The following is a 21986-nucleotide window of genomic DNA, read 5'->3' on the forward strand; positions in this document are numbered from 1 at the left end:
TAATCAAACCTGGCAGCTGGCCGTGAGACAGACACATCGCAGATGACACAGCGCTGTGATCACTCCTAAATTAACTTAAAATCCTGAAACCTGCCAACGGAATATCTTCGCTTTTATTGCCGGTATCCTGGTGCCTGCAGTTTAAATTATTTAGATGAAAAACACCTGCCAGCAGCCGCGGTGAACCTGGAGGCTACCCGGCCTAGAGGCTGCTGATGAAAGGATTTCTACTGTCGGTGTACCGCTGGTATGTGGGGGTCTGAGCGCCTCCGACAGAAATAGATAATCTGGATGAACTGACTGCAATTATTAAGTTTTCAGGTGGACTTTCTCACTTAAAAACATATTAAAACTACTTTATTCCCACTGATCACAGCAAATATAGCTGCAAGATTTAGATTATTTAGATGAAAAAACACCTGCCAGCCGCTGCGCTGAAGAGGAGGAGACCCGCCCAGAGGCTGCTGTTGAATTAAGTTTTCAGGTAGAAAAATACAGCGGGAGCAAAACTGAGTATGATTGTGCTTTATTCAAGTATTTATTACAAAGTATTAATCAAACCCATCAAAGTCATCATCCTCTGTTTCTGAATTAAACAGCTGCGCTAAATCAGACATGCCAATTTCCCATTCTTCGCTGTCAGAGTCACTTTCCGTGCCGTGCGGCTCCTCAGAAATAATGCCGGCTTTTGCGAAAGCTTGAAGAACAGAGCCAGCAGACACGTTAGTCCATCTACAATCCATCCGCAAACGGTGGCGTAACTTGCCCGGCGCTGCCTTCCACTTATCCTGAAACTGTGGTCTCCGTCTGTCATCCATCGCTCCCACGCCGCTTGCAGCCTTACTTTGAACGGCCGCTTCACACCGATGTCGAGCGGTGGAAGTTCCTTTGTCAGACCCCCGGGATAACGGCGAGCACAGCGTTCATTTGATTCACCTTTTTTTTTTCACATCGGCTGTGAGATGGGCACGCAGCGATGGTGATGCGTGGAAAAAACCACCTGGTCTCCTCACATACACCTGCCTCAGCCACGCTTTCATCATCTCCTCATCCATCCAGCCTTTTTCATTTGCGTTAATATCATATGTCATCAGAGCGATGTGTCTGTCTCGCTGTCAGTTCCCAGATCTGCTTCTCTGATTGGTTGATGCGGCGCGTCCAGCAGCAAAACTTCAATTTTTCCATCTCGAGCAGCAGCAGCGCGTTGGCGGTGCGTCAGATGCTTAAACGCTCCCGACGCGCAGCGCCTGCTGCTCAAAATGCGCTGCGGGACCTTTTGCTGCACCTATACGTGCGTCAACCATTGACTTTGCATGTAAACTCGCTGCTTCTGCTGCACCTGCTGGGTCCGGTTCACACCGATGTCGAGAGGTTGAACAGCGAGCACAGCGTTAATTTGTTTCCCCATGTTTTTCACATCAGCTGTGAGATGGGCACGCATGGAGTCACATATTAACAGCGATGGTGATGAGTGGAAAAAAAACACCTGGTCTCCTTACATTCAGCTACTCTTTCATCATCTCCTCAATGAGGTGGTCTCAAAAATCGCAGTTGCAACACATATAGGGCGCACCGCACATTTTGAGGGAAAAAAAAGACGTTTAAGTGCGCCTTATAGTCGTGAAAATACGGTAATCTGATCTTAATGCTACATAGATCTAAAATGGCGGCCCAGCATCATCTAAGAGAACTATGTGTTTTCACCCCCTGATTCTTACTTTCCATGGCTGAAAAATGACCTTTGGTGGATTATTACGGCACATGAGTTTATTTTCTGGGAAATACAGCTGGATATTACTTTTCTGTGGAGTCCTAAGTACAAAATCAGAATGTTTTTACCATGATCGGTCAACATCTGGCCAGCAGAAGTTTAAACAAGATAAGAGCTGGAAGTTATGAATCATAAATTGATGACAGAAACACATCAGCCTCAGGACCGGATTCTAATATATCTGCAGTGGGAATTTAAATCTGATACAGTTCTGCTCCTGAAGCTCCCTGAACATCTTAACTCCCAGAACAGCAGTGAGAAGTTATGGAGGGTTATTATCACTGGATGATTTAAATGATACATATAATGCCTAATTGTCATTCCAGGAATGTGGACAAATTATAAATTATTTCCCCAAAACATTGATCAATTTAGTTCAAGATTGCTTCAGTAATATTGCAGTTCTTAAACTTAAAAATATATTTATTAAATAAAACAATATAATAGATGAAAAAATGCAAAAACATATTTTTAAGAAAAGTGTCAACAAATATCTTATATCCTTATCAATTAAAAGATTTTCCTGTTAAAAGAATACTACAAAAATAATATCCGTGTATTGAGAACCAAATATCTTAAGTTTGCTATTCCACCTAAACATAAAGAGCTTCATTAAAAACTTCAAATGACTTTTATCCTTCCAACCAATTCATATGCTCCAAATTGAAATTCGCTGTAAAAAATGTTGTCTATGTGAGCAAGAAGAGGAATGAACTGAACATCTTTTTTTTTATTGTAGTAAAACCAAATATTTTTTGACCTCAGTTCCTTACTGCTTATTCTCCAAGTCCTTAAAAATAAATGTTCTCCCTCCTCCGCAATGAAATTTGATATCATTGCTCAAGATAAACAGTTTAAAGTTATCTTCATTGAAAAGTACAGTGCTTTTCCTTCATAAATGAGGACATTTCAATGTGACCCCAAACTTTTGAACAGTAGTGTATGTATGTATGCATATATTGTGTTTTTTAATTTTAACAATTGCTAATTTGAAGTATAAGTAAATGACCTGTACTCATATAGCACCTTTTTTCAAGTCAGGAGACTTGACCAAAGCGCTTTACACTACATTCATTCACCCATTCATGCACACACTCACCACTGATGGTGGCAAGCTACATTGTAGCCACAGCTGCCCTGGGGCTCACTGACAGAAGCGGGGCTGCCGTACACTGGCGCCACTGACCACCATCAGTAGACAATGCAGGTGAAGTGTCTTGCCCAAGGACACAACGACACTGGAAGTCGGAGTCGAGGCCTGAACCGTCAATCCTTCAATTTCAGGGAAAACTCCTACTTTTGACGCCACTGTTGCCCCTCATGTTTAAAGGAGAAGTTCGGTTTTTTACACTTTAAGCCCATTTTCTGTAGTGTCCAGGATGAAATCGAATGAAGGACACCAAAATTTTGACAATTGCTCCTGTCTCTGCTTTTTGGCTCATTTAGAATCAACCCCTGGCTGCTTTAGAATGGCTAGCATAGAGCATGTCCGATAATGTCCTTAAAACAACCTTAAACGTTCTTTTTTTAAAATATGCTACTCACCGTGTCGTCAGCGCTGTTCAATGACGTTCCAAAAAAAGTTTCGTGAAGAAAAAACGTTCCTGTAGTGTTTTATTTAGCATTTTGTAAATCCCATTGAGTTCTGTAGGAATAGTCAATATTCCGCTGCCACCGGAAACGGAAATGGGGCCTGTTTACACAGTTGTAGTCTTTTCGCTTCACTCTGTGTACTCCGACGTCGAGGTGCTAACGTCTCTGTTAAACACTTTAAAAAACTCTGAAAATGGAATACGAAAGGTGGATTCTTGATTCTCGACGTCGGAGTACACAGAGTGAAGCGAAAAGACTACAACTGTGTAAACAGGCCCCATTTCCGTTTCCGGTGGCAGCGGAATATTGACTATTCCTACAGAACTCAATGGGATTTACAAAATGCTAAATAAAACACTACAGGAACGTTTTTTCTTCACGAAACTTTTTTTGGAACGTCATTGAACAGCGCTGACGACACGGTGAGTAGCATATTTTAAAAAAAGAACGTTTAAGGTTGTTTTAAGGACATTAGTGGACATGCTCTATGCTAGCCATTCTAAAGCAGCCAGGGGTTGATTCTAAATTAGCCAAAAAGCAGAGACAGGACCAATTGTCAAAATTTTGGTGTCCTTCATTCGATTTCATCCTGGACACTACAGAAAATGGGCTTAAAGTGTAAAAAACCGAACTTCTCCTTTAATGAAAACTAAGGGCCGGATCTATCAAAGGTTTGCGTGTATAAAAACGTGAGCTATTTCACTGCGCATGCTAAAAAATGTACAAACTGATCTATCAACAGCGTGCTAAAAGGATTTGGTCTTTAAAACGTGCTAAATAGCGCCTCTTATCCATTTAGTACTTTTTCTGCAATGAATATGCAATATGGGGCGTTTACACGCAAAAGTGCGTCTTGTGGGAGGAGAACATGTAAATATATTAATTTAGCACTCGCAAAGTGATTTATCAAACCTGAAAGCAATTTTGCTAACGGTATCTGACTCTATATTTAACACGTTTCAAAAGAAGGTGCAAATGGTCTGTATGCGTAATTGCGCACACATGGCAGCGGTTATTGTCGCAAGAAGGAGACATCGAAATGAAGCAAGGAGACGCAGAGAACGCATTTTTTCACTCCGTGTGAATATTTTTGGAATGAACGAGGAAACGATCATCAAAACATTTCGTTCATCCAGCATTGCCATTTTGGAGCTGTTGGGGGAACTCCGAATGGATTTGCAGCCAGCCACAAGGAGGACCCACGCAATACCAGATATCACAAAACTCCTTGCAACATTGCACTTTTTTGCATCTGGGTCATTCCAGCGTACGGTTGCAGCGAGAGCTGGGATCTCCCAATCTCGTTTTTCAGAAGTGCTGTCCGACGTTCTAAATGCCATGTCGCCCTGACGCCCTACCGGAGAACCCCGACATCCCCCCTGCGCCTGTGGAGCAACATGCCAATGCTGCGGGGATGCGTACGCGCAGTAATCTCATCCACAGTCACTTCTTGTGAGCCATTTGGTATGTGCATTTTTCTACAGGCCAATACAAAACACCAGTTTTTGTTTTTGTTTTTTTTACTGCAGTGAAGTAGAAATTCAGCCACACACCACCTTAGGGACTAAAGGTTGCCAAAGTTTATATATATATATATATATATATATATATATATATATATATATATATATATATATATATATATATATATATATATATATATATATATATATATATATATATATATATTTTGGAGGGGGTGGGGGTGTCACTGTAAGATTAAAATTTCTTAATGCATTGGTTTGTACAAACTACTTTGCTGCAAACCACAAAACGTGCAAAACCATCATTTAAATCGGGCGTCTCCAACACTTTTGCACCTGCCACCAGTTACGCAATCACTCTTGTTAAATCACCCGCATTCCATGGTTCAGCCTGCACGCAAAATTGGATCTTGATAAATCCGGCCCTATGTGTTTTCACCCCCTGATTCTTACTTTCCATGGCTGAAAAATGAACTTTGGTGGATTATTACGGCACATGAGTTTATTTTATTGGAAATAAAACTAGATATTACTTTTCTGTGGAGTCTTACGAACAAAAGCAGAACGTTTTTACCATGATTGTTCAACAAGGTAAGAGCTGGAAGTTATGAATCATAAATTGATGACAGAAACACATCAGTCCAAACATGCCAGCTGCTCTGTGATCAGAGGAAAGGTTACTTGGAGCCGAACAGTGGTGAAAATTGGAAGTTCAGTTTAATATAATCCAGTCAGTGAATAGTTCCGTCTGAAATGAATGAAAATAGTTGTTTTAATGGTTATTGAGTCAGATATGTGGCGGTAATGTTTGATTTATCTAAAGGTTTTAATCTGTTACTGTGTAAATGGGTTTGGCTGGAATTTAAGGACAGATTCTAATATATCTGCAGAGTGGGGACTATAAATCTGATAGGATTTAAATTTTTTATTGCTGTTTTGCACAATATGCTTAACTAAGACATTTTTTGTGGAATATTAGAGATTTTGCAGATATATTTTTTATACATTCATAGTTTAGATTTACTTATATATTTCTACCCCTTTCATAGAATAGAAAATCTCTTTATTGTCCCACAATGGGCAGATTTACAGCAGCAGAAAGATTATTGAAAATGGTCACACAAATGAGGACCTTAGAAAAATGTCTAAGAATAACATAATAGGGAAGAGTTAAAATATAAACAATACAATCCTGTAAAGTGTTTTAACAATATAAAACTGGAGAATAAATAACCAATATGCAGCTATGGACATTTTTACAGTAATGGATATTTGAAAATAGCAGCAACATCAGAGATGTGCAGAATGACAGCAGCAGGTTATTTAACTGACTAAGGTTTCTATCATTACATTTGATTTGATTTGTTCCTGCTCCCAGTGGTTCCCAGTGGTTGGAACCTTTATTCCTCCCAATAAAGAAATAAATAAACAGTTTTTAAAACTTTGGTATTCATTATTTTTTCCTGCTTTGTGCGTCAACTATCACGGTTGCTAAGCAACAGAGCATACGGCGGTAAAACCCACCGAAGGGTAGACCTGTTTGAATTCACAGCCAAAACTCTTCCGGTCTCCTTATTTTCACGGACTTGGAAGGATCCAGTCTAGGTAGACCGCGTCCTTGGAGGATGCAGCCCAGGATTTGGAACAGAGCCATAGTCACTGGATGATTTAAATGATAAATATAATGCCTAATTGTCATTCCAGGAATATGGACAAATAATAAATTATATCCCCAAAAACATTGATCAATTTAGTTCAAGGTTGCTTCAGTAATATTGCAGTTCCTAAACTTAAAACTACATGGAAGCAATATAATAGATAAAAAATGCAACAACATCTTTTTAAGAAAAGTGTCAACAAATATCTTATATCCTTTATCCAATTAAAAGATTTTCCTGTTAAAAGAATACTACAAAAATGATATCCGTGCATTTAGAACCAAATATCTTAAATTTGCTATTCCACCTAAACATAAAGAGCTTCATTAAAAACTTGAAATGACTTTCATCCTTCCAACCAATTCATATGCTCCAAATTGAAATTCGCTGTAAAAAATGTCGTCTATGTGAGCAAGAAGAGGAATGAACTGAACATCTTTTTTTATTGTAGTAAAAGCAAATATTTCTGACCTCAGTTCCTTACTGCTTATTCTCTAAGGGCCGGATTTATCAAGATCCAATTTTGCATGCAGTAATTTGCGCTCGCAAACTGGAATTTTGCGCGAGGGGCTGAACCATGGTTTGCGGGTGATTTAACAAGAGTGATTGCGTAACTGGTGGAAGGTGCAAAACTGTTGGAGACGCCCTATTTAAATTATGGTTTTGCGCGTTTTGTGGTTTGCGGCAAAGTAGTTTGTAGTCTGTACAAACTAGTGCATTAAGAAATTTAAATCTTACAGTGACCCCCATCAAAAAAAATTAATAATAATATATATATATATATACATATACATATATATACATATACATATATATATACACATATACATATATATACATATACATATATATATTTATAAATTGGCAACCTTTATTCCCTAAGGTGGTATGTGCTGCTTATGTGCTGTAAAAAAAAAAACAAAAAAAAAAAACAGGTGTTTTGTATTGGCCTGTGACTGTGGATGAGATCCCCGCAGCATTTGGCACGTTGCTCCACAGGCGCAGGGGGAGAACCCCGACCCCGTCGGACAGCACTTCTGAAAAAACGAGATTGGGAGATCCCAGCTCTCGCTGCAACCGAACGCTGGAATGACCCAGATGCAAAAAAGTGCAATGTTGCAAGGAGTTTTGTGATATCTGGTATTGCGTGGGTCCTCCTTGTGCCTGGCTCCAAATCCATTCGGAGTTCCCCCAACAGCTCCAGAATGGAAATGCTGGATAGACGATAAGTTTTGATGATCGTTTCCTCGTTCATTCCAAAAATATTTACACGGAGTGAAAAATGCGTTGTCTGCGTCTCCTTGCTTTATTTCCATGTCTCCTTCTTGCGACAATAACCGCTGCCATGTGTGCGCAATTACGCATACAGACCATTTGCACCTTCTTTTGAAACGTGTTAAATATAGAGTCAGATACCGTTAGCAAAATTGCTTTCAGGTTTGATAAATCACTTTGCGAGTGCTAAATTAATATATTTACATGTTCTCCTCCCACAAGACGCACTTTTGCGTGTAAACGCCCCATATTGCATATTCATTGCAAAAAAAGTACTAAATGGATCAGAGGCGCTATTTAGCACGTTTTAAAGACCAAATGCTTTTAGCACGCTGTTGATAGATCAGTTTGTACATTTTTTAGCGTGCGCAGTGAAATAGCTCACGTTTTTATACACGCAAACCTTTGATAGATCCGGCCCTAAGTCCTTAAACATAATTTTTCTCCCTCCTCCGCGATGAACTTTGATATTGTTGCCCAAGATAAATATATAGAATTTATAATTAATTATAAAAGTATTATGGTCAAATTCTTCACACACAAATGTCTCAACAAAACTTTCACTACAATCCCTACATACAAAATGTCCTTAAAGAAAATGTCTACCACCAATGCTAAAAGACTCCATGCTTTTCTGTCCGAATGTCATAATTACATCTGATATTTATCTTTTTCAGAGAAGTTATTGTTCCTTGTTTATATCGTTTATATCTTTATTTGATGATGTAATTTACTATTGGATAGCTTATCCTGTATTCATTATTATTATTTTTATTTTTTTTATAGATTTTTAGCACAATTTACTTAACTAAGTATTTTTGTTGTTGTTGAATATAAGAGATTTTGCAGAAATCTTTTTTATACATACATAGTTTAGATTTCCTTCTATCTTTCTAGCCCTTTTATATCATTACATTTGCTTTTATTTGTTCCTGCTCCAGGTGGCTGCCACCTTTATTTCACTCTGGATTCTCATGAGTTTAGTCTTTGTTCACTTAACAATAAAAAAGGAAAACAGAAAACAGTAGTGAGAAGTTCAGTATCCTTGTTTTCCTGCTTTTTTTGTTAACTGTCATGGTTGCTAGGCAACAGAGCGTACGTGCGGTGAAAGCCAGAGAAGGATGGACCTGTTTGAATCCACAGCCAAAACTCTTCCTGTCTCCTTATTTTCAAGGATCCAGTCCAGATAGAGCGGGTCCTTGGAGGATGCAGCCTTTAAAATCAAACACATCCACAGTCTCTAGTGGCAGCTTCCAAATAGCCCTGACTGCAGACTGAAGATCGGGGCGTGGCTCAACATTGGCTTTAACTACGGGCACTTTTATGTCCTTTGATCATACTTCATGAAAAAATAAAAAAAGGGACATTTCACACCTTTATAGTTATCTTTACAATGAAACTGTTTTAGGACATTTGTTTTAGTCTGTGAGGAATTTATTTCACCTTTTTTCAGCCTCATTTCTATGTAAATATTACCGTTTTGTGCTTGTCCCACACCCAGACTTTTGATCTTCAGTGATAAAAATGAATAGTAACAAAAACATGTTTTCTAATGTTTTAAAATATGATTGAATAAAATATCAGTTAAATCAGTGTTCCACCACAACACTGTAATGTCCCTTTAAAAAGTTTCTATGAGAGATTGTTTGGGTAGTTGCTATGGAGATGAACAGTGACATGACAGCAGTGACATGATGGGAATTTTGACTACATCCATCAACTTTTGAAGTAAAGTCAAGGTAAATATTGCTTGAAATGAAAATATTTTTATTGTAAGTAATTTCAAAACATGCCGTAAAATCAACTCAGTCTGGAAATTCTTGTTTTTTCACACAAAGAGAGTCAAAGTCATGATCCTGATCAGCAGCACATATATGCTGACCGCTCTGTTATCGTGCCTCCAGTTTGATCGTCAGCTTTAACCCTGAATGAGGCTGATTCTAACTAACCAGGATCTATGGACAGATGTCAGTAGAAACTCCTTGGGATCGTCACTGACAGGAACTGTTGCTTTGAACTCTTCACTGACTTTGTGTTTCAGAAACAGACCAGCTGGAGCTTTTTTACTAGAAGCTTTGTTTTCATGTGAATAAAACCTTGATGGAAAGTTTGATTCTAGTTGATCAGAATCTGTTCTGATCTATTTGATCAAAGGTCAAATAGGAGAATCACCTTTAGACTGTTGGAAAGATCTAGGATTAAATATCTATGACTTCCTTTTAGGACCATAGTGAACAGGATCAGTTCACTGAACAAAGCCTGATCCAGTCCACTCTGTCCAAGTCATCCTATCAGGACGGACCTGGTTCTGGTCCAAGTGACAGTCTGATCCCACCTGCTTCCCAGTCTGCTTACCTGAACTTCACTGGACCTGGAACTCTGACTGGGATTCCGGTACCGGATCAGGAGGAACTGGTTCTGACTCCATTTGGTGGCAGAACAGAGAAAAGATTCTGGATCACGGTGAGGGAATTTAATAACTGTTTCAATCTAAAATCTAAATTCAAGAGGAAGTAAAGAAGTGCAGGTGTTTCCCCATCAGCACAGTGATCTGTGGATCATTAGAAACTATTCAAGAGATTTTATCACATTATGGTGAAATGTTCAATCTTTAGGTCAGAGCACTGCTGTGCAGTTATTGTTTGATTTTAAATAATAAACTATTATTTGAATCCAAATCCTCCACAATAAATAGATGTTTAAGCTCCACCAGGGGATGGGATTATTGGGCTGACAGCATCTAATATTTAATTTCCTCCTGAAATGTCCAACTTGTTGTGGACTTGGGTTGTGTAAATGTTGATAATTATAGTTCATAACTGCACTTGGCAGCAATCATTAACCAGAATCCCAGTAAATCTCACTGTATCACTAAACCATCAACAGTGAAGGGATGTTTGGAGCTCTGACCTTTAGAGACAGCAGATCACTCTCATATAGAAATAAACATAGATGCGTATCTCTTTATCTATGCTGATTTATTAAACACAATCACTCCCTGTTACAACTAACAATTCTATCCTACAAACTGTTTAACTAGAACTCTCAGAAAATACTAAAAAATAAGACAAGAACTAATGATGAAGCAGCTAAGAAGCCATTAATAGATGATTAAACAGATCATCACAGCTGTAGCTACAAATAGACGTTGGAAAATAGAAATGATCATCATGAATAGTCGTCAGTCAGCAGCAGTAATTATTAGGAAACCATGAAAGCTTTGGGTCCATCTGCAGGGATGCAGGGATGGGACATGCATGCACTAATGATGCTGATATCTCCCATGGCAACAACCAATCACCTGGCGGGGCCTGCCCCCCCCTGGCTATAAAGGGGTGTGTTTGAATTTATGGGCTGCTTCCTCCAAGGACTCGGTCTAACTGGACAGGATCCTTCAATAAGGAGACTGGAAGAGTTTTGGCTGTGAATTCAAACAGGTCCATCCTTCCGAGGCTTTCTTCACCGCTTAGCAAACATGACAGCTGACACATAAAGCAGGAGAAGAATGAATACCAAAGATTTCAAAGCTGTTTCTTTTTCTTATTTTTATTTTAAAGTGAGATAAAGGATACGCTCATGAGAATCCAGAGTGGAATAAAGGTTCCAACCAACAGAAGCAGGAACAAATAAAAGCAAATGTAATGATAGAAACCTTAGTCAGTTAAATAACATGCTGCTGTCATTTTTTCAAATATCCATTACTGTAAAAATGTCCATAGCTGCATATTGGTTATTTATTCTCCAGTTTTATATTGTTAAAACACTTTACAGTATTTTATTGTTTATATTATAACTCTTCACTATTATGTTATTCTTATACATTTTTCTAAGGTCCACATTTGTGGGACCATTTTTTTTTTTCTATAATCTTTTTGCTGCTGTAAACACCAGAATTTCCCCATTTTGGGACAATAAAGAGATTTTCTATTCTGTTCTATAAATGAAGTAGAAACATATAAGTAAATCTAAACAATGTATGAATAAAAATATATCTGCAAAATCTAAAAATACTTAGTTAAGCAAATTGTGCAATAAATCCTATCAGATTTATAGTCCCCACCCTGCAGATATATTAGAATCTGTCCTTAAATTCCAGCCAAACTCATTAACACAGTAACAGATAAAAACCTTTAGATAAACCAAACATTACCGCCACATATCTGACTCAATAACCATTAAAACAACTATTTTCATTCATTTCAGACGGAACTATTCACTGACTGGATTATATTAAACTGAACTTCCAATTTTCACCACTGTTTGGCTCCAAGTAACCTTTCCTCTGATCACAGAGCAGCTGGCTTGTTTGGACTCGCAATGAATCCTGGGTAAACCAAGGATAGCGAGGATACATCGGTCCCGTCCTTCTAATCGGGCTAAAAGAAGAACGCATTTTAAGGCCACATAACGAGGACTCTTGGAATCCAACCAGACTTCGGCGCGGCGCTATGAAGTAAATCGCCTTCAAATCTGGCCTTCTGAGGACGCAGCCCATGAAATCGAACGCAGCCACTGTTTTCAGGATCTAGTCTATTGTAGTGAGAGACGTAACTAATCAGTAGAGACAGAGATGTTCTGTTAATTTTCATCAGGCCTCTATCTGCTCACCAAGAGAAGCACAGTTTCATCAGGAGCTCAGTTTTTGTAAACTCAGCCAGATGGAAAGAATAATCAGGAGGACAAGGTGTAGATAATCACACACGTCTATAAATAGCTAAAGGTGCAAAGATGGCAGCCATGACACTCCTGGATGAGTCAGTGGAAGGAAGCGGGCGTCTGAACCAGAAAGCTGGTTTAAATGTTACAGAGGGACACTAAGGACCCGTGTGTCTCTGGTCCAGTTCCACATTTAACCAGTGGACGTTCCCTAAAAGTTTAATCGGGGGCGGCAGGTGAAAACTAATAGACAGTGAAACCAGTTCCTATTAAACCAAGAGATTTTCATGAAGCTCTCGCTAATAAAGCTACGTACATATTAATACATCAGTGCTGTTTAAATGAATCTATGGTTCTACATAACAAACAATAAATGGATAAACTGTTGTTCTTTATCTTTAATTACTTGGAAGATGACTGCTGAGACAAACTCTACAACATCAAACATAAAAACTGATTCTTAAAAGAGCCTGAATGATGGATTTGATCCCCTAATAGAAATATATAGCAGAACATTTATTTCTGTATATTTGTCAGTTTTTGCTTCATATACTAACTTTAAAATGTCAAAGTAGGACACTGAACATGATGGTATCAGTGCTGCCACCTTCTGGTTTAGAGGAGAACTGCTTGTTCCAGTGGGGGGTGGTAAAGGGGGGGCCTAGCTATTAATAATTAGAACTATTCTAAATGTTTTTTATATTTATTTTTGGGACAAATGCCAGAATGGTTTCTAACATTCAGTGTCGCCTCCTTCACATATTTGCTCGGTGACGCCTCTAATAGAAACATGGGGTCATTTTCCTAATAGTGATTTAAAACACTCAAACAATCATCATGAAGCAATAATTGAGCTCAATGCAGCAGCAGACAGATCAAGAAAATCATTTAGTCAGGGTTGAATGACAAACAATAATCAATAATTATGTCACAAAAATATAGAAGGAAAACTTGGACATAAGTGATAAAGGGGGAAACTGATATTAAATTCAGAAAAATATGGGAGATAAAAGGAAAGCAGGAAGAAAAAAGGAGAATAGAATCAATAATTTCATGATGCAGAATTGGTCAAACAGGTTTGAATAGTTCCCCTAATTAACTATTAAATATATTACTAATTAAAAAGAAAAATCAAAAACTACTGGATTTGAAAAAATATTTTCTCACTACAGAGAAAATAGTTGTTTTTGCTGTAAACCTCCTGTTGACAGTTCTGTCCAGCAGGTGGCGGTAATGCGCTTTAATAGGTGGTCTGCCAGCCGCTATGAAAGAGATGCAGCAAAGATTAGAGGAATAAACAGGAGGGAGGAGGTATTCATGAATAGAATAAACACAGTTTTTATAATTGAACTCTTTTTAAGATGGGGAAACATCTCACTGGTTTTTGTAGTTGGTGAGATAATGTAAAAACAATGGAACATGTTCTTATTAGTTGTAGAAAATATGTCAATCAAAGAACATGATTAAAAACAGAATTAGGTTTTAATGGGGAATAGAAATTTGTTAATATGGTTGAAAAGTTAAATAGTATTGAGTGGATGAAAAATTTATTTTATTTTTTAAAATATAGGGATCATTATGAGAATTCGAGGGATAGATATTAGGAGCCAATAGGTGGCAGTAGTGCAACAATAATGGATGCAAGCTGCCGTTAAAAGAAGAAGAAGCTCTAAAGAAGGAGAAAGAAACACGCAGCGAGGCACCGACACATTAAACCAGCAGCATTAGCTTAGCTTGTGTGTGGAGTCATTGTAGAGAGGCTGATAATCTGGGAGTGTTTGCAGTGAGAATGTCTTCAGTCCAGCTTCAAGGAGAGTTTATCACCGAGCAGTTAACTCCTGCTGAAGAAACATTCACGGAGTTTAAAGGGAGTTTGGTCAATTCGGAGGAAAAGATGGACGATCAACATCTACTGCTGGATTTCACCAGGATCCCCCAGATCATCTTACACCGGATAGGTAGGAAACAGCTGATAGAAACGATTCCCTGATGATGCACACTGTGGATTTTAGCCTCATCTAATTGGAAAACTGCTTAGAGGAGATCAACATGCTAAGCTAAAGCTAACCTCCGGTTGATAGCAGAGCCTAAAAGGCTAAAGTCTGCATCATGTTTGGTCATTGCAGCTTTTCAGGCTAAACTCTACTGTTCCATGTTGTTTGTGATGCTTAGATTCCAACATGGAGGCTGTTCTGATCCCTGATTCCTCAGATATCTGTAGAATTGTTAGATTGTTTACCTGCTGCTGGACAATGGAGTCACAGTCTGCTCTAGTGATGGGCTAATGAGGCATCTTGAAGCGTTTCGACTCATTGCCAAACTGTATTGATTCTGTCTCACTGAATACTGACACCTTTTGGACATTTAAAAGGCTCATAGAATGATTATATAGATCAGGGCTCTTCAACGTTTTCCAGGGCAAGGGCCCCCAAACTGATGGCAAGATGGAGCGGGGACCCCCTAGTTATATATGTTGTATAAAATAGTGTTATATCAAACTGGTCCTACAGTCACTCTATTACATACAGAGTCATTTCTCCCTGGGATTATTAAAGTATTCCTGGTTGATGGACAGGTGTTGTGAATGAAACGGTGCCCAGTTTGAAAGAGATCTAGATTTTAAGCTAAGGTGTCAGTAGTTGAGAACAGTCAAACAGATTTATTTGAAATTATGAGAGAAGAAAAGAGTATAAAGTCTCTGGCTGATACAATATCATCCTTTTCCCGTCATGATTTAAAATGAAAAGCCCCAAAGTTGGGATTTTTTCTTTTTTTTATTTATGTTCGCCCCTGATTATATCTCATCAAATGATCATGATGGAAATAGACGTACAGATGACCTAATACAATGATATAATTTGTTACTGTAGGTTATATTGTAGTATTTCATATCTATGCTTAAATTGAAAATATCTTTTTTAGATGCAGCCAATAAATAATGTAAACATTTATCATAACGTGAAAATGTGAATGAGGATGCTTGTAGACCAGGATTTTAAATCATACTTTTAAAACAATAAGTACAGTTGATTTGTAATAACTTTAATTCAGATAAGTTGAGTGATAACTGAGAGGAAAAGGACGACACAATGAGGAAATGAAAATAAAAACGCAGCAGCTGAAGCGTTTCTATTCCTCTTACCCTGAAATCCCACATACTCCGTCAGCGCTCCGCTCCGCCCCGCTGCGCTCCAGACCGCCTGCACAAAGCAAAGCATACATCCAGCCCGCTCCGCTCTGAGTTTCTTGGAGATCGTAGGGAGCATGCGCGAGATGAACCAGGGTTTCCGCGGATCATTAAAAATAATTACAATTCATTCATTTTTTTTTTTAAATCAAGGCCTTAATTGGCACTAAAATTATTTAAATATGTTTATCAAAGTATTTATAATTCTTTAATAAAAAATGCTTATAAAAACAATTTCGTCAGATATATTATATCGCTATTAATTTGCGTGAAACTGATCATAAAGCCGTATGTTCGGAAAGGAAGCTCCAGGCGGAGAAAAAGCTAGGGGATATATATATATACGTATATATGTGTGTGTGTGTGTTTACATACATACAGGAGTCATGGAACTCTGCTTACAGCTCCTTCATATTTCATGTACACTAATAACTTGTGTACATGGTTCTTGTTGATGGCATTAAAATCATTTCTAATAGAATTAAAATAGCATTAAATTAGAGTCACTCATTCCTGTATGAACCCTGTGAGCGCTTGATTTAATATGACATATTAAAAAAATCCCACCATCATCCAGCATATGTTCAGTTTCTGCCCAAATATATATATATATATTTTTGTAGATTTTTGTAACGGGGATAAGGATAATTCAAAACTGCTTTTTTTGAATGAACTTGTTCTCTACTCCCAAACTCAGCATCTCTTTTCATTCCTGTGATAAGAAGTTTCTTTTGAATGGATTTGATTGAAGTTTAAGTCCCTCGGTATAAAATAAATATTTTGATGGAGATGAGAAATCTGCTTCCTGGTTGGTGAATAACCAATAGTTTGGATCCAATCATTTAAATAAACTGTGTTTTTTTTTTTTTTACATATAAGAATTGTGCTATAATTTCTAGTCACCGATCTGTTGCTGCTATATTTTAATTTGACGAACCGGAATATGTCGATGTTCTTTTTCCTGTTTGGTGCGATTGCAATTGCGGATCTTGACCTGACCGGAGCGGAGCAAAAAATAGCTCGGCTCCGTAATTTGTCGGTGACGGACGGAGAAGACGTGCGTGGACGGAGACGTGCGGAAGAGTAGCGGTGGATGTGGAACAGCTCTCATTGATTTACATGAAAGACAAGCGCTACGCACGCCGCTCCGCCCCGCTGACGGAGTATGTGGAATCTGGGGGTTAGGCTGCTCCAAATATCTTGATCATTTTAATGATAAACATCAACAGATTAAAAACATTGTTTTAGCAGATGCATCATGTTGACAGATACGTTTTTAAACACAGTTTAGTGTCTCAGTCAGTTAGAAACAGCTCCTATATCGGTCACATGACTTTCTTAAAACGACACGCCGATAGTGTTTTGCTCTATGAGCTCCATGCAGTCGTGTTGCTGGATCCATCACTAGTCTGCACATGGCGGCGGGAGGATTGGATTAAACATCCATTCTAAGGCTGGAAAAAGGCTTTAAACAGGGTTTGTTTACTAAAAGCATAGCTGCTAAACTGTTAGCAACATAGTTTGGGAAACAATAATGCATTACTTTGGCAACTATGGTTTTTGAAAAGCAGCCCAGCTAATAGCTACGGTCAAACCACAACCATATCAGCCACAGATCTTAATTTAAACATCTTAAAATAGTCTCTTTTTTTCAAAAAACATTTCAAATGTGCAAGTATGCTAGCTTTAGCTGAGCTGCACAACTGTGCCGCTAGATTCGTCTGTTTTAATTAGCATGTTTTCTAAACATAAACAAGGTTCTGATGGACTACTGTATAAAACCCTGAACTCAAAAAATATTTCAGTTTTAAGATGTTGAAGAATTCAGAAGTAAAGCCGCATTAATAATTACAGCCACTCTTCTCATCATCTTAAGTGTCTTTATTCCAAAAAAGTAAAAAAAAAAAAACAATCCACTAGATTTTGTTTCCAAGTCTGAAGACGTTTAAGTGTCTTTAATCTGCTCAACTTTAAAAAACTACAGAACTCAGACACTTAGATTATTCCAATCTGAGAGCAGAATCTTTCAAACCCTCTTTGGGATTTCTGAAAGCTTTATCTGCTTTGTGAAACTTCAACAAAGAGACCCAGAGGAGCTTTTGTTGCATCTGGTTCTAGTTTGTGTTGTTAATCAGCTGGTGGTGGGAGCTGGAACATGCAGATGTTTCTGTGGCTTTTCAGGAGCCCTTTACAGAAGCTGGAAATAAACAATCCATGTTCAACATTAATAGTTCATTCAGTGCATATAAAGAGACGGGTTCAATTTAGCAGATCTAGCATAATAGCTAAAGGTGTCAGTAGTTGAGAACAGTCAAACAGATTTATTTGAAATTATGAGAGAAGAAAAGAGTATAAAGTCTCTGGCTGATACAATAACATCCTGTCCCCGTCATGATTTAAAATGAAAAGCCCCAAAGTTTTTTTTTTTTTTTTTATGTTCGCCCCTGATTATATCTCATTAAATGATCATGTTCAGACATTTGTATGATGGAAATAGACGTACAGATGGTTATTTTACCAATGAATGCAAAGCAAGATGGAATTTCTGAGACGGTTGAGAGATATTCAGATTGTTTTACCGTATTTTCACGACCATAAGGCGCACCGTACTAAAAGGCTCAGTCTCAGTTATGTGTGCCATTTCTGTATTTAACACACACATAAGGCGCACCGGACTATAGGGCGCGTTTTTTATATACAGGTACATGTCCTCTACTTCGTTTAAATACCTCTACTGCGTATTTAAAAATCGAACGGGAACAAAACTGAGTATGATTGTGCTTTATTCATGTATTTATTACAAAGTATTAATCAAACCCATCAAAGTCATCATCCTTAGATTGTACCAGTTAGTTCTGACGCGCGGCTGAAGCAGCTTAGCTGCTCTGGCTGCGCGGTGCAAAAGTGTGTCTGACGCGCGTTGGGCGGAGCTTCACTATCCTTTCTTTGCCTTGCAGCTATATTTGCTGTCCAGCAGCAAAACTTAAATTTTTCCATCTGGAGCAGCAGCAGCGCGTCAGATGCTTAAACGCTCCCGACGCGCTGCGCCTGCTGCTCAAAACGCGCTGCGGGACCTTTTGCTGCGCCTATACGGGCGTCAACCATTGACTTTGCATGTAAACTCGCTGCTTCTTCTGCACCTGCTGGGTCCGGTTCACACCGATGTCGAGCGGTTGAAGTTCCTTTGTCAGATCTCCTGCAATAAGCACAGCGTTCATTTGTTTCACCATGTTTTTCACATCAGCTGTGAGATGGGCACGCATGGAGTCACAGATTAACAGAGATGGTGATGAGTGAAAAAAAACCACCTGGTCTCCTTACATTCACCTCCCTCAGCCACTCTTTCATCATCTCCTCAATGAGGAGATGAGGAGTTCTGCATGGTGCATGGTGGTCTCAAAAGTCCGCAGTAACAACACACATAGGGCGCACCGCACCAAAGGGCGCGCCGCACATTTTGAGGGGAAAAAAAGACGTTTATATGCGCCTTATAGTCGTGAAAATACGGTAATTGTTTAATATTGGTTGTCTAAATAAAAATCAAGGCTAGATCCCACAGGATGTTTTAACCCTTCAGTAAAACATCAATAATTAAATTGTTTGGAAAACTAAGATTGGGTTTTTGTACTGGGAAAATAAAAGAAAAGCATGTTCTGTTCAGACATAATCTAAAGCTTTAAAGATTAAAGTGGAGCCCCAAACCTCTGACTGAGATGTCAGAGCTGCAGTGCATGCTGGGAGATGTAGTTCCAGTCTCTTTGTATGTAGTTAGATTGACACAAGGATGATTAAAGTGAAGTGTCTTTTATTTAACCACCAACAGAAAGTATTTTTGCTGTGTTTGGCTTTCCAGACCGCCTGCCTGATTATGTTGGAAAAGAGGTTTTCTCAGACCAGCAGCTCTGTGGACAGGAGAGGAATTCCAGTTTGGACCAAGAGGAACCAGAACATCCGCAGATAAAAGAAGAGCAGCAAGAACCAGAACATCCCTGGACAAAAGAGGAAACCATGGAGCTCCCCATAAGTGAGCAGAAAGAGCAGCTTGTTCTAAGGCAGGAAGCTGAACATACAGGAGAGAAACCTTTACCATGTTTAACATGTGGAGAAAACTTTCTAAAAAAAGAGCATTTAATGGCTCACATGAGTCTGAAGTGTTATCAGTGTAAGATCTGTAGAAAAAGCTTTATTAAGAAATCTAAACTTGATAGACACACAAGAATTCACACTGGTGAGAAGCCTTTTTTATGTCTGTACTGTGGAAAACGCTTCACCTCTAAGACTGATCTTAATATTCACATCAGAATTCACACTGGTGAGAAGCCTTTTACCTGTAACATTTGTAACAAGAACTTTACTGAAAGAAGCAGTTTGACTACTCACACCAGAATTCACACAGGTGAGAAGCCTTTTGAATGTCTATCCTGTGGAAGATGCTTCACTCGGAAATCTCATTTTGAGATACACATGAGAATTCACACAGGTGAGAAGCCTTTTTTATGTCTGTACTGTGGAAAACGCTTCACCTCTAAGACTGATCTTAATACTCACATCAGAATTCACACTGGTGAGAAACCTTTTCAATGCCTGTCCTGTCCAAAAAGCTTCACTCAGAAATCTAATTTTGACAGGCACATGAGAATTCACACTGGTGAGAAGCCTTTTGCCTGTAACATTTGTAACAAGAACTTTACTGAAAGAAGCAGTTTGACTACTCACACCAGAATTCACACAGGTGAGAAGCCTTTTGAATGTCTTTCCTGTGGAAAAAGCTTCACTCAGAAATCTAGTTTTGACAGGCACATGAGAATTCACACGGGTGAGAAGCCTTTTTTATGTCTGTACTGTGGAAAAAGCTTCACCTCTAAGACTGATCTTAATACTCACATCAGAATTCACTCAGGTGAGAAGCCTTTTGAATGTCTTTCCTGTGGAAGATGCTTCACTCAGAAATCTCATTTTGAGATACACATGAGAATTCACACGGGTGAAAAGCCTTTTGAATGTCTGTCCTGTGGAAAACGCTTCACCTCTAAGACTGAACTTGATAAACACACCAGAATTCACACTGGTGAGAAACCTTTTTCCTGTACCATTTGTAACAAGAACTTTACTGCCAAGAGTCACTTGACTAGACACATGAGAATTCACACAGGTGAGAAACCTTTTGAATGTCTTTCCTGTGGAAAACGCTTCACCTCTAAGACTGATCTTAATGTTCACACCAGAATTCATACAGGTGAGAAGCCTTTTTCTTGCACGATTTGTGGCAAAAGTTTTACTCTAAAAAGTAATTTGACTAAACATATGAGAATTCACACAGTTGAGAACCTGTTCTGAATGATTATTCAAAGATTTTAAATGAGAAGGTAATTTAAGTATCCAGGTGACATTTATTTATGCATGATGTGGAATGATTTATTGATTTAAAAAAACAAAAGCCATTTGTTTAACATAAGTCATAACAGTTAGATGCCACAGGAATGAACAGTAGAGTCGTTTTCCATGTTGGAGATAAAATGTCCACGGGTTAATGTCCTTTTTTTCTTTTTTAGAAAAGTTTTCATAAAGCCATGAATTAATAGCTGTGTTTACATTGAAACTAGAACAGATAAGATATTGTTAACCTGGTAAATATTCAGGTCCTGGGCGAATATGTGGATGTGAACATAAGAAAGTTAATTATTTTGGTCCTGAGTAAATTCGATTTAAATGGCCAAAAATAGAACGTCGCCCTAACAGAAAAGCTGTTTACATTCATAATTTCTTGCTTTTTCTGTGATAAAGGGAATAAACTTAATAAAGTGCAACAACAACATCTTGGTTGCAGATGAAGCGAGTTTTCTGTCAGTACAATAAGCAAATGAGAAGTTCTAGATGTTTCAATTGAAAAAAATCCAGAGAGACCCCCACTGTGTGATTTTTGGTATGGTGTGGCACAACTATTTTCTGGATGAATTTATTCAGAAAAAAAAAGTTTTATTTTTGAGACGTAGCAAACTGTTACCTGATTGTTAAGCTGTGGTTGGATATATTCCAGAAACAGACTTTTATTCAGATGAAAATATCCTCAGATGAAAATAAAAGCAAAGCTAGGACAGATTTAATGAGCTTTGCTCAGTGTTGCTGATGTTTTTGGAGGATTTTCTCAGAGATCAGCTGCAAATGATCAGAGTTTAGCTAATTCAGTGTCTTGTTGGCTTTCATTAGCAATGCATCAATCAGCCCTGCTACGTGTGTTGTTGAAACCAGGCCCACCAAAACTCCAACTGTTTTTGGCCCAGTGTTAGAGCTATGGTCAATGGATATTAGAATGAAGTAGATCATCTATAGAGGAGTCTCAGATGAAGATTTGGGACATTTAT

The 21986-nt window shown here is 38.4% G+C and overlaps 1 protein-coding gene across 1 annotated transcript in view; it reads left to right on the top strand.

Annotated features, from left to right (window-relative positions):
* LOC119777732 (gastrula zinc finger protein XlCGF8.2DB-like) overlaps positions 1–20974 on the top strand; it is a 30541-nt gene extending 9567 nt beyond the window's left edge. The window contains exons 3-4 of the mRNA XM_038276732.1: positions 19937–20020; positions 20525–20974. Coding sequence (XP_038132660.1) covers positions 19937–20020; positions 20525–20961 — 521 coding nt within the window. The 3' untranslated portion in view covers positions 20962–20974. The remainder of the gene's footprint in view (positions 1–19936; positions 20021–20524) is intronic.
* Positions 20975–21986: the final 1012 nt, after the last annotated feature.

Source organism: Cyprinodon tularosa, unplaced genomic scaffold (genome assembly GCF_016077235.1).
Source record: "Cyprinodon tularosa strain WSP-4 unplaced genomic scaffold, ASM1607723v1 ctg1266, whole genome shotgun sequence".
NCBI classification, from domain to species: Eukaryota; Metazoa; Chordata; class Actinopteri; order Cyprinodontiformes; family Cyprinodontidae; genus Cyprinodon; species Cyprinodon tularosa.